The 17923-nt window shown below is 43.4% G+C and overlaps 1 protein-coding gene across 3 annotated transcripts in view; it reads right to left on the reverse strand.

Moving 5' to 3' along the window:
* Positions 1-17923, reverse strand: part of MACROD2 (mono-ADP ribosylhydrolase 2) — a 1293068-nt gene that overhangs the window by 100782 nt on the left and 1174363 nt on the right. For all 3 annotated transcript variants that reach the window (XM_043544021.1, XM_027828001.3, XM_037896105.2), the window contains exon 9: positions 15381-15462. In XM_043544021.1, the coding sequence (XP_043399956.1) occupies positions 15381-15462 (82 nt within the window). The remainder of the gene's footprint in view (positions 1-15380; positions 15463-17923) is intronic.

Raw genomic sequence — 17923 nt, forward strand, 5'->3', positions numbered from 1 at the left:
GTAAATCAGCATGATGCAATTATATCTTAAAATACCTATCACCAGCAGAGCTTCTGTGGAAATTCTTACTTATAGTACAGTAAGTGGCTTGGAATAGGACATTCCCGAAGCACTAGAATACAGTGTAAACTGGTAATATTGGACACACAGGCAAGGAATATGACCTTATTAAAAAGTAGTGAAGTCTTAATGCAATACAAATATGAAATGGAGAATACTGCTTTTGTGAACTAAAGAGGAATCTTTCTAAGGAAAGGACAGGGTTATTGCTCCTATGGAGCATTTTATGCATGTCCCAGAATCTCATATATCTTAACATCTAAAATCTCAGCAAACTAGGTATAGTGTGGACATTATTGTTTATTCTGTACAGCATGGTTTTAACTGATCAAATCAAAAAGTTTAAATATATACATAGAGACAGGCTTAAATCTAAACCCTGGAGCCAACCCCCCACTGAACTTTGGAGAAGTCCAGGAGTAAAATTTTCAAAAGCACCCAGGTGATTTAGGAATCTAGTTTACATTTTCAAAGGTGACTTGGGCACTTCAAAGCCTACATCTCACTGAAAGTCAACAAGGTCCCTAAGTGCCTAAGTCACTTTTGAAAATGGGACCTGGACTCCTAAGTCACTTTTGGAATTTTTACCCCAGCTCCACATCTGACTGACATTTTTGACTCAGACCCTTCTTCTCTGGTAACGCCACAACTGGTCCAGAAAATTATAACACATGAGGCATATGAAGGAAGGTGCTTACATTTGAGGCAACACAGCAATTTCTTTGACCTCAACTTGGCAAAGATTGCTGAAGTGACAAATACCCTCCATATTCACTAGACATCCATTACAAGAATTATCATCTTATACTGGGATAAGCTCCTGCCACATTTTAAGAACCCATTTTCAAAACACAGCTCATTTCTCATCTGGATGAACTATGCCAAGGTCAGTTCCTGAGTGCATTAATTACTGAGAAGCAGAAACAAGGCAAGAACTCCTTGACTGAAGCCCAGTCCAAGTTGTATAATTCGAAACCCAGATCCTTGTAAATTACATAGTTTATACAGTAGCTTCTTTTTCCTTTTGACAAAACCATGTTTTCATCCCATCTAGGCTATGGACAGAGTGTTATCCAAAGGTCCAGGTCTACTTTAACATATTGTTCATGGATTGTGTCAACCTTAAAGTAAAGTTTAACAAAACCATTAGGACCCAGGAGTAGAACTTTGATGACAGTAAACATTTCCTTATAGAGATACTGTCACTATTAGGTAAATCCCAAACTTATTTACTCTCTAAAAAAAACCTAAGAACCGCTCCCCCCGCAAACCATTTAAAATTCCACTGAACCTGTGACCTCTTTTCAAAAAGGCCTTGACCAACTCACTGCAGCAGCAGAAGTGCAGGTGATCCTGTGTGTACATCCAGCTACTTATGTGTCCGCTGGAGGCAGAAGAGTTCCCTGCTGTATAGCTTCACCATTAAAGCCCTGCAACAGGGAGCTCTCAGAACTCATTCCCTCAAGTCCTGCTGGAGAAAGGAGAACGGACCTTGCAGCCTGGGGCAGGAGGATCACCGACCGTGACCCCCACATAAAACCGTCCTTGTGGCAGGTGTGGCCATTGAGATGCCACCCTGATGAGGACACCCTGGAGTCTGCAGCAGACTCATGCAGCAAGGAAGACCTTTACTCCAGCATGTGTCCCCTGGGTTAGAGAATGAAGTTTCCAGATTACAGTTAGTCTAAAGTATAGAAAGTATATAAATAAGGCATAAGGTGCATGACTCACATGAATAGCAGTGTAAGAACAAGTTAAATGTAAACAGTGCAAGAACAGTTAAAGTTCAGATTATAACCTATGATTGAAATATGCCCCGACTATTCATATTATTTGGGATAGTTACATCTATAAAGATCTGAAAGCAGGGGGCTGGGTGCAGGTTGTTCAGAACATCCCTTTGTAAAATCCCTCATTAATTCATATATCATGCAAATGGTTGTCAGGCTTTCTTTTCATAATCTCATTTGCTGTCTGCAGAGCTCTGTAGAATAGAATGATTACACTACTTTTTGTACTATTGAGATTGGAGAAGGAGCGTCTCATACCCCATGATTCCCCCCCCCACCCTCAGGTTCTCTCTGGCCCTGTCTCATCAACTTATTCCACACAGGCAAAGAGCTGCCAAATCGTGAAAACTATCAAACTGCTAGATTTGACCTGGCAACAGGCTCTAAATACCATTACTAATCCAAAAAGCCATCAAACCTCCATCCGCTCCTTGCTCTTCCCTCTTTTTGTATTGTTAAGCAAATGCATTATTTTCTGTTTAACTATATAAGCACGTAATCAGAGCTCATAAACGACTGCAGCAGGCAGCTCTCTGTTCCAATCTGCATTCCTGTGTCCCCACTGCCTTATATAGCCCCATACACTGTGGATTCTCACTTTCACCCACTTCTTCAACACTCCTTTCTGATTTCTTTTTGCCTTTCTCCGGTTTCCTTGTTACCTCTCTCATCTTCTTTCACTCACAGTTCTTTTATCTCTATTTCTTTCCCACCCATTCCCAGTTGTCTCTCCCCTTGTTCTCAGCCTACCCTGGTTTCTTACTTCTCCTTTCACAAGTGTATATCTTCATATTGCCCATAATCTTTCAATGTGTTGTGAGCACGTTGTGGGATTCAGAGTGAAACGTGACAGAATTCTTAGTACCCGGGCTTCATTTGCTGCCTCTGCACGCACAACAAATTAAGGAATAGAGCAAAGAGGCAGGAAGTGTTAGTTATAAAGGAGGAGGAATGGAGCAGAGATGAGTTTGCAATTACATCACTGATGCCTTCATTTAAAAAAAAAATGAATCACAAAACCTGTCAGTACTGACAGCTATTTAGATGCCCTACTGGGCTTATTTACTGTACAAAAATAGGTGTCCTGCTGAAAAAGTTCCTGCCCTTAGGCACTTAACTAGCAGGAACTTCAAGATATGACGGCACTGTTTCTACTAAGATAATGAAGGATGTGAAGTACAATCAAACTATCACAACTAAATATAATAGGCTGACAAAGGGGTAAATACTATGTATGCCCTTTCCCTCCAACTCTTCTTTTCTCCACCCTTATGCTCTTTTGCACCTACAAGGATGCAGACAATCATCCTCTTGGTTGCCCTTCTGTAGTTTTACATCCAAACTGACAACTGCCATATTTCTCATTATCCTTTTCATGCCTTTCTGACTGAGAATAACTACTGCTTGACAGGACACCATTTCTGCCAGCCAGATGAAGTCCCCTATTGAGCCTAAACTGCAGAAGCTCCTTTCCTACCAGTCAACAGAATACAAATTTCCTCTCCAACTTGAACAACAGAAGTCAATGTAGTAGCAGCATACCCAAATCCTCCCCATTTCCTGAGGTTTGAGGGAGGGGACATACTGGGGCACTAAATGGATTGGAACCTAGTTATCTGTCTTGCCCTTCATGAACCTTCTACCTCATTTCTCCACTGAGACAATGCAGGTGGGTAGACTACCAGGTACTGGGAAAAGAGCATTCTCTCTGGCAGGAACCCCAGCTTTGGACTCCTGGCCAGAAGAGATCAGACTGAGCCCATGCCTGACTGTTTTCGGATCAAGGTGTAAAACAATCTTTTCAATATAGCCTTCCCCAGATTCAGTGCTCTTAAGAAAAAAAGGCCTTTAAACAAAAAGTCACATTCCCCTGCTTCAAAGGAAGAGAAAGAGGGAACGGTTTTTAGATCTGGGCTTTTGTGTTCCTAAATTTGGAGCCATAATAGGATATCAGAGTGACAGGTGCTATTTGAAACACCCCTTCTCATGCAGAGCAAGTTTGATCAAATTTTGCTTTTGCTGTTTTTATTATGAAGACATTTCCACTGATACGTGCAGCATATCTAAACCTCACTGCAGCATCAGTGCAGTTTCTCTTCGTGGGTTGCCTAGCTACGTAGCCTCAAAACACAGGAGTCACACTGAATGTAAAATGTGTTTCCAACTTTTGAGACCATATGAAATGGAAATCCTTAGTACCCAATTGCTAAGACATCAGATACTTTTCTTTATGCCACCTCAGAGATGGCTTCTTTTATGTACTGCATTACTTGAAGTGCAGCAGAATATACATACACCACAGCAGGAGTCTAGCCCACTCACACAGAACACGTAGTAGCTTCTACTCCCATTGCAAAGAAACTGAACCAAATTGTTTCACTCCAATAAAAGGATCCACAGCCATGCTCAGATTGGGGATTGTATTTTACAGATGCTGACACCATCCATACCAAGAACTGGGTGACTAATGAGTTCAAAATGCATCAGTTTAGAGAGGAAATCAGCTTCAGCTACACAGACCTCTCTTGCCCTCCCCTTCTCCCCCACCAAACAATGAAGTGATTGAGTTTCACTTACATGGATACTCACTCAAGTTAATTTCAAGCTCACCTGCAGGCTGGAATGATCACACCGGAAATAATATGTTTTGTGGGGGGTGACCCACTGTTTGACACAACAGGGGTAAGGTTTCTTAAAAAACTCAACAGTGGCCTGGCACAGAGGCAACTCAATGAGTCAGACAAGATTTTAACTGCAGTCTTTGCAACCAGGATCATTCAAGCACATGAAGCTACTTTGAAGTGAGTGGTGATGACAGACTATTGCTGAGCAGTAAATGCAAGGCACTTGGAATGTTTTATGGGGGATGGGACACTGCTCAATGAAGCAGAGAGAAAGGATCATTATAACAAGATGGCAGACCATAAGGTCTTGTTTACATGGGGATGTTACAGCAGTGTAACTTTAGTTTACAGTGCCTTGCAGTCCCACACAACCTTTTATGTAAAGTGAGGTATTTGGCATCTTAGGCCACAGTAAGCAATGCCCCTGGGAACAGGAGTAACTGCCTATCACAGGGAGTTTGTTCCCTTTAGGATTCCTGCTTCTGTCAGACCTCCCATTGTTATCCTACACTGCATTGCTTCACTCCTGCATCAGCTTGTCTGTGTATCTGTTTTTTCCACAGCTCCAGGTGAAAGTAACTTAAAGGACTTACTGGTACACAGGGCAGCTGGGCTCCCAGGCAAGGTGTGGGGCGGCTGCTCTGGGCCCCAGAAGGGCCTGGGCCTCAGGCAGGAGGGGCAGGGCTGGAACCAGACTCCCCCAGCCAGCCCTTCAGCGCTGCCCGGCCCATGCTGCCCAGGGATCCAGTGGCGATTTAAAGGGCCTGGGGTTCTGGCCACTGCTGGGAGCCCTGGGCCATTTTAAATCGCCAGGCCCCGGGCAGCTGTGACTTTTGCCCCCGCCATCAATGGCCCTGCCGGCACGGTAGGTCTTTAACATCAGCTGTGTACCGGTGGCCACTTTCTTACCGGTATGCTGTACTGGCCTGTACCGACTTACTTTCACCACTGTCCAGGGGTCATGTTGACAAAATGTAACCTCGCCATTGAAATGCAAGCACTCAGCCTCAAGTGCTCCCTTTGATAAGAGGTAGTGATGGGTTCACATACCACTAGAGGAGCCATGCTCCCCCACCCACCATGCTGCTGTGTGGACTGGACTGCACTCTTTGGAATGATGTATGTCCTGTCCCATCGTGAGAAGAGTCACTGAAATGCAGACATCTAGAGGACACTGTCTGAGCAAATGAGGAAAAGGGGGCATTACCAGAGCTGGTCCAGGGTTGAGTGGGAGCAAAGGAGCTATGGGAGGAGTACTTGAAGGCACGGGACCAGAACAAGACCTCCAATAATGCTCCCACTACCTTGCCCATAGCATGAGAAACTGGACTGCATTTTTGCAAATGATGCTACTATTGCACCCAAGAATGAGTTTTCCATAACACACTCCAGATAACCTGGCAAGTATCCTTGACACCACATAAGGGATCCCACCAGGAGGAGATTTTTCTAGAAAGCAAGAACTGTATGATCGAGCAGTCTCAGAGGTTACACAACAATCCCATGCAAACAACCAGACAAACTGCTGTGGAAGAGAGCTCTAAAAGCAACCAACCTGAACATGCTGCAGTTTATTGCTCTGATATCATGTGAAATACAATGTATGGGGGATTTCTGAGTGCTCGTTGTCCATCACTGTTAACTAATATATGCTAGATAACATATATATCATATTAATATTATGTATTATCCACACTATGTATATGTGGTGGATGATACACACACACACACACATATATAGGGTGGATAATATATACCTATGCATTAAGCACCAATAACATTAAGCACAAATATTGTAACAGTGATATAGCCTAAACTGGCTTATACCATAATCCTGTTCATTTATGCCAAGTATCCCATAACTCCTTGCATTTGCTGAAATAAGCATTTAGCATAAGCAGATAGCTACCAAGATACATTTGCTTTTATGTCTTAGTACAAGCTAGGGAAGACCCTTCATGGACCAGTACCTGGAATGCTAGTATCCAGAACAAAGATAAGGAAGGAACAGAACAAGTGAGGGAACTGGAACAGACTGATCAGTTGGATTTTAGTGATGTGTAAAGAGCTATGTAACTTGTAAAAATCATCATATAAATAATACCAGCTGAAATGTGAATTTTGGGAGCACACCTGCTATGTACAGTGAATGCAACTGTGCTGCATGATACAGCTTCCCTGAGACTAGTATCATATACATTTTCCATGCTATGTTATAATTGGCTTAGAGCAATAAACCTGACGGACATTCGTTTTTGGCCTCTTGAACACATTTCATAACAAATCAAAGGGTAGACAAGCAATTGACTATCCAGTTTATCAACAACCACTATGCTGGGCAGAGCTAGAAGACTCTCTCCACTTGCTTGACTTTTAATGCCTTTCCCCCACAATGTGCTCAAAATGGCATGCATGCCGGAGGTTTAAAGCTATAAAACTTTATTTCCCTGCAGTATCATAACCCACAACCACTGAACACATTTGCTGCCTCCAAACCCTGCTTCCCACCTTGCTTCCTGCTTGTTCCCCCTCTTGCCCCATCCCTTGCCAACCTCCTGCCCCTCACTCATGATGCTGGAAACAAGGAGTTTAAAATAAATAAACTGTACTGCATGGCAGTCCTGTTTATAGTAGGAACGGATGCAGAAAAAAAAAGGCAATAGAAAAAAATTGACTTACTGTTTTATAAATGCCCTCATCTTTTAGCTAACTTGAGATCTGAAGAGGTAAGTTGCCGCAAACAGGCTTTAGAGACATTTCAAAATGCATATATTTGTAGCCATTATTAAGCATTCCTGGCTATCTGAAACAATTATTGAACAATACTCTCTTTTTGTATTTCAGTGCACTTTATGCTGATCTGTGGGTGTCATAAAAGAAAACATAAGGTGAGGATAGTGCTCTATTTTGGCATGTACATTGCAAGGCACTGCTGCTCTCTTGGGACTACTCATTCAGCTACCATTTCCCTTCCATTTCTGCACCAGCTGCGGCAACACCATCCTGGTACATAGCGGTGCTTCCTATCTTCCCTTCTATGACTCCTGCGAGCTTGCTTCAGGGTAACATCCTCCAATGTCAGGACAGCCTGCAGAGGTGCACATGCAATAGCTAACCTGTCCCCAACTGATACAGATTAACACGGCTACCACTCTGAAACCTGTCCCCGACTGTCCTCCATCCAAACAAGCCCCCCACACTTAAAGCCTAAAGGCCTACGCCCAACCATTCCACATACCTCATTCAGCTAAAACCACCATAGCCCCCCCCCCCCCCCCCCCCCCCGCATGCACCCACCCCACAACCCCCCACCCATCTGAAGCCGCCAATACCACCCCCACACCAGCATTTTCATAAGGTTCTTATACAAGAGGGATGTAATCTGCAAAATGCCTTAACCTCTCAAAGCAAACCCCTCAGTGCAAAGAGAAGATGGAAATAGCATTGTTGCTGGAACAGGGGACAATAATTACTTGTGCTTTTTCTGTTTTCCCTCAGAACTTGCAATGCCTCTGTCCATGAACACGGGAGGCTTGTCAGTCACTGAGCGGCTGACTAAACTCCAAAGAGAAAAAAAGATGATAACAACAAAGGAAATGTTCCAGGACCTAGTGACTGCAACCCAAGGGAAGTCCACAAAGGCAGAAGTGTAGAAGGATGGTTTTCTGGAGCACTCAGAAAGGCTCAAAATGGAGTATGTGACCCAGGAGGGGGACTTGAGGAAGACAATGCCAAGGCAAATAGCTGTGATGGAGCACCGTTTGTTACGAAGGTCAAGCACAGCATCCCATGCCAGCACTGTTCAGCAAACAATGGGAAACAAACCATACTGGGACCACTATTGCAATCAACCACATAGCCAAGTAGTCTTCTGCATCCTGAAATTCTGCAGCCACTACTGGTCACCCCAAAGCTGCCTCACTATCCTGTCAGTCAGTGCTAGTTGATCAAGCCCAGAAGTGGCAATCCACCAAATGAAGCTGCTCCAGATAAATGCCCTGAAAAACTAACTGCTCCATTTCTTCCTCCTGCTCCTCCTCCACCTGTTGCCGTATTGCTGCGGCATCTAAAGCTGCTGAGTCAAATCCATCTGCCTGTGCAACTGCATTATCCAGGTTGTATTAATGACGGTCAGGATTGCAGAACTCAGCAGTGTGCCCTCCGTGCTGCCTGACAGCAGTCTGAAAGTGGCGCTTTCAAAATGATGGGGTTCCAAGAGAGAAATCGTGGGTGTTTTCTAATTTGATCCCCAATCCCAGAATTCCTGTAGGTTCCTACAGGTTTTTGCTGTGTTTCCCAGTAGATGTTATAAAAGCATATTTATCAATAAAACTCAATGGATAGAAAACTGGACAAGGATTTGAAGGAACAATGGATTCCAGCTAAGCAATATAAATATTGGGCCCTTTACTGTCACATTTACTCATGTGACTGGTCCACTGAAATCAATGGTGTGAGTAAAAACTACGTGTGTGAACAAGAGTTGCAGGATAGGATTCCTGGCTTGCTGGAAGTCATGTGGCAATACATTGTATCTGTACATTCTTGTGGACTAACAGCTGAGGGGATTTCACAACATAGCTGGACTGAAAATGTCAGAGCTCTTTTACTCCATAAGAAGATATGAAACAGAAAGACTTGGCTGTTTCTCGTCCCTTTTAAGTTAAGACTAAGCTATTGCTCTAGACACAGAGGAATGTCTTCCTACGCTCATTCTATTTTTTTTCCTGCTTACATTTTAGAAGTTTATCGGCAAAAGAACAAAACGTTCAACAGAAAAAATTGTTCATAGAAAAACCCAGTATTTTTCTGTGTCAGTGACCATGAACCATTATGAGTGGGCTCTGGGCCTGATCAAAGCCTACATAAGCCTCCCATTGACTTCAGTGGGCTTTGTATCAAGCCTCAATCCACTGACTACAGTGACTCTAATTCAGAAATGCTTAGATTATAACAATGAGGACCAAACAACTACATTCATACACAAGAGTACGTTATGAATTATCCATAGATTCATATTACCATAGTGGTCTGCTTTTCCCCCTATAGATATTTACACTTTACAAATGACTAGGCTTTTGGCACTTGGTGCAGGATAAGTAGCATTACTCAACTAATTTTTCCAGCACTCCATTTGCAAAATATGCTTTATATTATGTCCCAGTAATGGAACTATTTCCCTATATCTGTATTCCACTTACTGAAACACACTGAGGTGTAACTCTAGCTTCATATCACGATCACTTGACTAGCTCAAATATTTGGATGTCTTTCTGGATTTATTAATACACCAAGTTTAAAGTAATAACTATTTCTGTAGATAAAATCATGAAGGTATTGCTTTTCTAAGTAACCGGGTCCACACATGTTGAAGTGGAAACATTTCTTAGAATTTCTGACACTAGGTTCACATCTGAAATCTCAACAACTTTTCTCTCAGTTTAAAGAAGCACCCCAGTGAATACTAAGATAGAGCAGTATCAGTTGAAATACATGGCAAACCAGGAACACTGCTACTTTAAAAAAAAGTCTTTGTCTTTGCTTTAAGAATATATGGAATATAAAAAACCATCAGTAGTTTATGAATCCCTCCAGAATATAATCTAAATGTCAGAAAGTTATTGCCAGAGGCAGTGACTGTAGCAAGCTCCCTGTCATGGAACCATATTAAAGTCCATTGTTCAAGAAACAGGTCTTCCAGAGATATGGGACACCTTTAAAGTCAAGGCAACTGCACAATAATTGTCAGCGTCTTTATATGTAAATCACAGTGAAAGAAAAGCCAAATGAACATAGCTCACAAAAGAGCAAAAAAAAGAATAATTCACGAAATGGAACCATTATATAGGGGTATTTTTTTTTAATTAAAGTGAATTTAATGCTGGTGAGAATTGCTGGGTTGACATCACTGGAAAAGAAAGTGTTTATTGTACAGGACAGGCCTGGCATAGGCAACAACATCACAAGATATGGCACACTGCCCTACCACTGTGCCTCAGTCCTGATTGGAATGAGAATGTGGATCACTTTTCAAACCCATTCAGTCCTTATGTCTCTTCTGAGATTGCCAACAGAAGTGCCAATTAGTGTCATGGATGTCCATCAAATATTAAATTGATGTTTTCTATTATGTCTTTCCCAAAAATCTCAATACTCTTGTAATGCCGTTTTACTCACAGAAAAGATTAATTTTAATCAACTTTAGGTAAGGTAGTAAGCCACATGGAAACAAATTTAAGGCATGATTTTCCACTCCCTGGTACCTTGTGTAGTCATTTACACATCGGCAAAGTGAACACAACAATGTAAAAGTCTATCATTCTGATTGGGCGGCATTTTACACCTCTGCAAAGATGTAACTTGGCACTATTTCAGGGACATTTATCTGTGTGGGTTGATACTGAGGGTGGGGTTGGTTGTATGGGGATGGAGGAGACTTTTGTGTTTTTATAGGGTGTTCAGTTCCGCTGGCTGTTTCATTTGGTTTTATAATTGGTGTCTGGGGGCCTAGAGTTCTCAGATAGGCATCCCTTTTTATTATTATAGAAAGCCAAATAAATAAATACAAATAAATATGTAAATAAGGTGCAAGGGAGTGGAGAATCAGGCCAAATGAGTTCTATTGTTGCAGAGCTGGTATAGGTTTAGTCAGAACCCACCCCTTCATTTGAGATATTTTGTTTAAGAATGATTGGTGAAGTATGCCATGTATTTTCTATGATCCTATGTTCCTCAACATGATGTTACTTAGAAGGATGCCGATATCATTTGAATGTTTAATCATTAGAGGCTAAGATGGAAGGTGTAATGTAGAGATGAGTCCCACACAACACCCAGGATACAAACTCCACCAAAGGTTTTCGAGTTCAGACCCAGATTCCCCTCTTCAGCATGCAAGGGGGAAATTGCAACTTCTGCAGCCCCCCTACTTTTTATCTTCTCTCCATTATTATTTGTCCTGATAGGGTTGCTCCTCCCTTCTTGCTAATCTTTTAGATCTTGTTAAATGTTTTAGTGTTCCTGTATTTATTTTAATTATTTTCTCTGATGACTGTCCCCAAAATTTCTATAGTTCATATTCTAAGGGCTGCAAAGGTTCCCACAGAAGGGAACTTTGCTTCAGCCTGACCAATCCTCAGGATAGTCAGGCTGTTTTGATGGCTGCACATCTGCTTCATGGTCAAATTTCTTAGATGGGTTAAGGAGCTAACCATATTCCCTCCACTATGACCTTTCTAGGCTCTCTGTGAATCCTAATTCCCCTTCCCCTCTACTTCCAGTGAGACCTGAAGGCTAATAATGTTGGGGCGGGGGTGTCAAAATAATAACACACAGCTGTCATCACAGGGGAAGATACAGAGGGGTCGGCAGCTGCAGGGGTTCATTGTACTCCTCAAAAGAGACTTGTGGAGGTGTCATGGTGGATTCAGTTGCACCCTTCCACAGCAGGTCTCTATCTCTCAGCCTGGTAGTCAGCTAGGGAGATCCCTCCTGAAGGAACGTTAAGACAGGCACTCTTCCCACTGCTACTTCTGACAGTGGAGGGAGTGGTGTTATTGACTCTGTTTCTAGGGGTAGGGCACAGAGCTATTGGGAATGGAATCGCTCAGTGGCTGCAGTATGGTCAGTGTCCATACTCAGGCTCTGCTTACTTCTCTGCACGTGTACAACTCGGCTGGGTCAGAGATCTGTGGGTAGGAAACTGAGGCACTGAGAGACTAATGACCAGTTTTTAAAGGTATTTAGGCACCTCATTCTCATTGATTTCATTGGGAACCAGGCACCTAAATACCTCTAAAAATCTGACCCTAAGTGACTTACCCAAGGCCACACGGACTGTTTGTGGCAGAGCAGGGAATTGAATCCAAGTCTCCTAAGTCCCAGGCTAATGCCCTAACCTCTGGGCAATCCTTCATCACTTGCTAGGGCCAAAATTTTCAAAACTAATTGGTGAGTTTTGGTGCCAAACTTGAGACACTTTAAAGTGCCTCCTTTACAGAAGGTAGATGCGCTGCTCTTTCTGAAAATCACCCTTCCCCTCTTTAAGGCATCTCAAGCTGGGGACCCAAAAACTGAAGCACTCGGAACTACCAGTCACTTTTGAAAATCTTGGTCTATCTGAAGCTCCTTTTAAAAATGGGCCCGGAGGTCTTCTGAAAATCTGTCCCCACTTGTGAGTGCTGAGTGTGAAAATCTGGCCCTCTGTGGAAGGCACCCTGCACAGGTGCTGAGCTTAAGCTTTGCCTGTCCACACCTCTTCCTGCAGTGCTCAGCCACCTGCAGCACTGAACCTTTAGGGGGTCTTCCCCCTCTTCAGTTCACTTTATACAAGAAGCTCATAAACACCTTCCCATGCACCTAAGTAACTCAAGTCCATGTACAACAAATAATTAATTTAATGTGTCAAAAGGACAATAAAAGCCACTGCACCCCAACTATAGCCACCCAAACAGAAACCCCTTTCTGTTCCAAAAGACTGAGTGCCATATGGATCTTGCAGCAGAGACGACACATGGGGGGAGGGCACGTAGGGTCATGTACCCCACCCCACCCCGATTTCTCAGGCCGCCTCTCGCTGGGATGCCCACCAGCGAGGGGCTTCAGCAGCACTCACCGTGTGTCCATCCAGCGTGGGAAGGGAGGAAGCAGCAGGATGGCCGGCTGTGGGCTAACCACCCCCCCCCACACACACACTACACTGTGCTGCTTCTCCTTCCCTGCGACTGGAGTCCTAGCGCTTCCTGGGGCCCGTTTGGCAGACGGTCCGCTGAGGTGAGTCAGAGGAGCATCTTTGAGATTGGGTACAGGAGCTGCGACGTGGTGCTCAGCGCCAGGCAGCTCAGGTGGAGCCCCATCCAGCCCAAAAGCCCTGGGGATGAGGGAGAGGAGCAGACTGGGGGCAGGGAGTGGGAAAGAGGGGGTGGACTCTGCTGTTGCCACTGCTGGAGGTGCATTGAAGCAGTAGCTGCAGCCTCCAATGTGCCTATCAAGGAGAAGGCAGTTTGCGGGGGTGTCATGTTCCCCCCCCCACCCAACAAAAAGTGACTGATAATTCCCCAACCTCCTTGTTAACGGAGACGACCCAGCCCCCAGCATCATCGCCCCCCACCCTGATGGGGCACGGGGGTCTGTGCATCCCAATTGTGTTGCCCCTTTTGTTTGTCTTGTTTTGAACACTTGCTTAATGGATTGAGGATAGTTCAGGCAGGGAGGGATGCCTGCAAGCTCTGCACGGGGCTGGCCAGCCACAGGACAGGGAGCAGGAGGAGGTAGTTGCTCTTGTATGTTGTCTACATACATATCAAGTTTTTTCGGGGGCCGGGGGGGGGGAGGCAGAGGCAATGTGTGTGGCGGTCACATGCCCCCACAGAACCTTTCAATTGCGTGCTCCACCCCCAATCCGCAGTTACCTGTCACCTCTGCCTTGCACTATGCTCAGGAAGTCAACAAGTCAGCCTGTGTCAGATCAAGGTGGAAGCCAATTCCATTCCCTTTCTCCTCTGACTATGGGGCCCTGAAGTTCTCTCTTAAATACCTAGGCTCTGTGAGGAGGAGGAATGGTTTCCTCAATATCAGAGCCAGCAACAGAACGCGATCTCCTGAGACCGAATCCACTCTCCTAACCACTGGGCCACATTGCCAAAGAGTATCACACTGAATGAATTAGAAGCTAATGCAGTCTTTGGAGCACATGCATAATATACTCCAGACACAATATATTGCTAAGTAAGTTGATAGCCACAGTCTGTGCTAGCTGAAGTACTCAGGGGGTCTTCAACTGTAGCCGCCCTGAGAGATCACTGCAATAATTGAATCAGGAGGTGACAGAGGCATCTACAACAATAGTGACATCAGGCAGAATGGTCACAATTTCCTTGACACAAGCCCAGATGGGGGGGAAGGGTGGGGTGAGACACACTTTTGGCCACTGTGACTTTCTGGATAGCCAAAAGGCAGCTAAGATCCACATTAGCCACCTGGGGCGTGATGCTCATTTACTCTGTGGCCCCTTTACATCAACCTGGCAGAGTAAAGGCGTCTTACAGTGGGTGCACATGTAATTCAGGAGCATCAGCCTGCTAGAATCTGAATGCTAAGAATAGGCAAGAACATCCCTCAGAAGAAGCAATGCAACAGAAAGGACAAAGCATTGTACAAGCAATAAAAAGAAAAAAAGCAAGATAGGGTTGAAAAATAAAACAAATAAAAATCCCTAATGATGCACACAATAAAAATAAATCAGTTACTCTGAGGTTTTTTTTTTTTCATTTACTATCCATTAGGTTTTCTTACATTCCAAATAGGAGACTTCCATGTGAGACACAAGACAAATTATTAACATTCCCTAAGTGCTCTGGAGAGCTGCTTTCCTCGGATTCATTTTTGTACAGGGACATCTCAAACTTTAAAGTTCTCATTCAGGTTTTAGCTCCTGTGATATTTTTTCTGTCACAATGAAATCGTACCAGCATCATTAATGAAGAGAAAACATAGACAAAGCACATGAAAAAGCCATAAACACAGACAGCCTTATTCTTCCCTCACTTACATGAGTGTAAATCATTTCCTTCTTGAAGTCAGTGTTTGGTGCTATAAAACTAGTTTTAATGACTGGAGACAGAGACAGCAAAAATGTGGAAACAACCAATTCTCAATATCACAAAGTTAGGCTCCTATCTTACAAACACATCTTTGCATGTTCTGATCTTTGCTACCATGAGTAGCTCCATTGATTTCAAAAGTTAAGCACATGCATGTTTGCAGGATTGCAGCCTTGATATGTAGTTGATCTTGAAAGAACGCTAATATTTTAATTTTTTGCTGTGGCATGGCAAGAAGATGCCAAGTGCTGTCTTTTTACTGCCCAGTTCATGAAAGTCAGAAGGCAACTAATGACTGCACATACCTGTGGGGAAATATTCGCTCATTTTCTTCTTGAAAATTTTGTAGTCGACCTCCAAAAAGACGCAGAAGATGACACGATCCAGCTGTAAGAAACAAAATTATTCATAGTGAAACTAGAGTGATAATAAATGTTAAGAATAATATTTAATAATAGCACAGAAATGTTTGAACTGACATTTTGTATGCCAGCTAAGTGGAAAAACATTGTTTTGTGTTTGTTGTATGAGCTGTACTGTAATATACAAAACACCATTTTTCACTGCAGTTCACTACTGTGTTCTTTGCTAAATGCCTACTGTTTATGCAAAGCACCTCTGAGCATGGTATAAATGTGCTCTGGCATTCCAGCTGAGTACCTAGATGCAGTGTTTGATGGAAGAGTCACACAAGGGGTGTCTAGCATAAGTACAATAGAACAAATGGGTAAACAAAGAGCTCTTTATTCAATCTTTGCCCGACAAACATATCTGCAAAACTGTTTAGCATTTTAGAATGGCTTGAAAAGCTTTCGTGTCTTTTTAATTAACATGGAACTATTTACTCTCTATATAATATAGCCAGAAATGCAACAAAAACAAAAGCTGTTTACAGAACAAACAGCACACAGGCTAAATAAAACATTTACTATGCCATACAGTCAGTGAGGCCAAGTGTATAAATGGCACCATAACACATAATGTGTGCAGCATCCGCCACCTTTTAAAAGTAAATTGCCTTGGAGATCATTACATGTGAAAAGGTTTCTCTTAAAAAGAAAGAGAGAGCCAGAGAGAGAGAGCAACAACTAAAGACTGAAAAATTGCAGGAAGCTCAATTCAACCCTTGCTTATGTTTGTACCAGTCAGCGTAACCCAGGGCACCGGGCCCCAGCAGCAGAAAGATCACCGACAACGGGGATGCAACACCATGTACCCAACACATGTCCAGCCTACACTTAGCCAGCGTTTCCGCAAAAGCAAGTATTGCTAGCCAGAAAGATCAGAGAAATGAGGATTCAGCCTCTATGCTGACAAGTCCCTATGGAGACTTCACCACTGTTTAAAGCTGCCCTCCCCCTAGTGGAACCTCCGACAGGGGCACATGCTGCCTTCCCCTGATGGTGAATGAGTTTGGGGCGCTAGAGCCATTGTGCAGCTCAGGAAGAACAAAGAACTGTCAACATGGAGAGAAAAAAAACAAAAAACCCAACCCTCCTCCTAATCCTTACTAGAAAAACTTGGCCTTTCAGAAAAGCAGCTTCTTGGTAGAATTTAAGGGCCAGATCCTGTCCTCAAATGCTTATACACAACTCTCCTATCCCAGTGCAGAGAAATCCATCCTTTCATTCCTCCACGTAGCGCAATGTCTATTTACTCTGGAGTGAAAGTGCCAAAAAAATGATGGACGAATGTTATGCTGGGCAGTGGTAATGGCTACCGGTGAATGAATCTTTGAATCAAAGAGAATCACAGCCCTTGATCAAGTCAATGTGCAAACCAGTCGTAAGCTCAACGGAAGGAGCAATGAAGCCCCTTTAAGTAGTGAGACAGCTGGAAACGGGTGGCTAGCAACCAAGGCACTTGGCTGCATGGAGAGGCCTGATCAGAGCTAACCTAGATCAGCATGGATTTCCCTGGTGGAAAGCACAGGGCTAGGACACTGGTTTTGTAGGCTGCAAGTGTTAGAGGCAAAATCCAGCAGAGAGCCTGGAGAAACCTGTGAACAAGACTCTGACAGGAAGCAGAGAGTCAGAGCTTCTTGAGCACAGAGTTTGCTGGGGAGGCACAAGGTGGTATTTCTGAGCAAGGAAACTGCCTGCTATTGTTTGTTTCTATTGTATTCAGAGAAACAGGACTTGGTGCACATGCTTTGTAAATAAACAAGATTACACCAGAGAAATACTTGATTTGTATCACCAGTTTCTCCTAATGGAAACAATCCTGAAGGGACTGAATATTAGCTAACTGCTCAGGTCAAAGGGGCAATGATACAATGTTTTAGAAGGGAAGGCCCCAATCCAGCAAACATTTACATAGGTACTTCGCTTTATTCATGGGAATAGTTCCACTGAAGTTAACAGGGCTACTCACAAGAGCAAAGGGAAGTGTGTGTGTTTGCAGGATCGGCGCTTTACGCTTCATTCCCCTAATTTATATTTATTGTAAAAGTTGATTTCCCCAGTGATCGTCAGGCTATCCTACATCATCATATTCTATCTTCACCTCCTGGGCTTATTTGACCAGATACTCGGATACTAAGGGATGGGTATGACCTAAGGGTGGTGACAGACAGCCTAACAAGGCCCTGCTCTACAGGCACTTATACATCAGAGAATTAATTTTAGTCATGCACGCAGAAGTCTATGGTGGTCTCTGCAGTCTCGGTGTGTCTAGTCTGTTATAGAGTCTACATTTTATTTTAATTTGGCTTTATTATATGCTCTCTCTCTTTTTTTTCCTGTACATAGTTGACACCCTTAAAATATTCCCTGAGCTTGAAGGATTCTAGTGTTTCTAATGCAATGCTCTAAAAACAAGGAATCGCTCTGGAAATGGCAGTATCTTT

Source organism: Chelonia mydas, chromosome 3 (assembly GCF_015237465.2).
Source record: "Chelonia mydas isolate rCheMyd1 chromosome 3, rCheMyd1.pri.v2, whole genome shotgun sequence".
NCBI classification, from domain to species: domain Eukaryota; kingdom Metazoa; phylum Chordata; order Testudines; family Cheloniidae; genus Chelonia; species Chelonia mydas.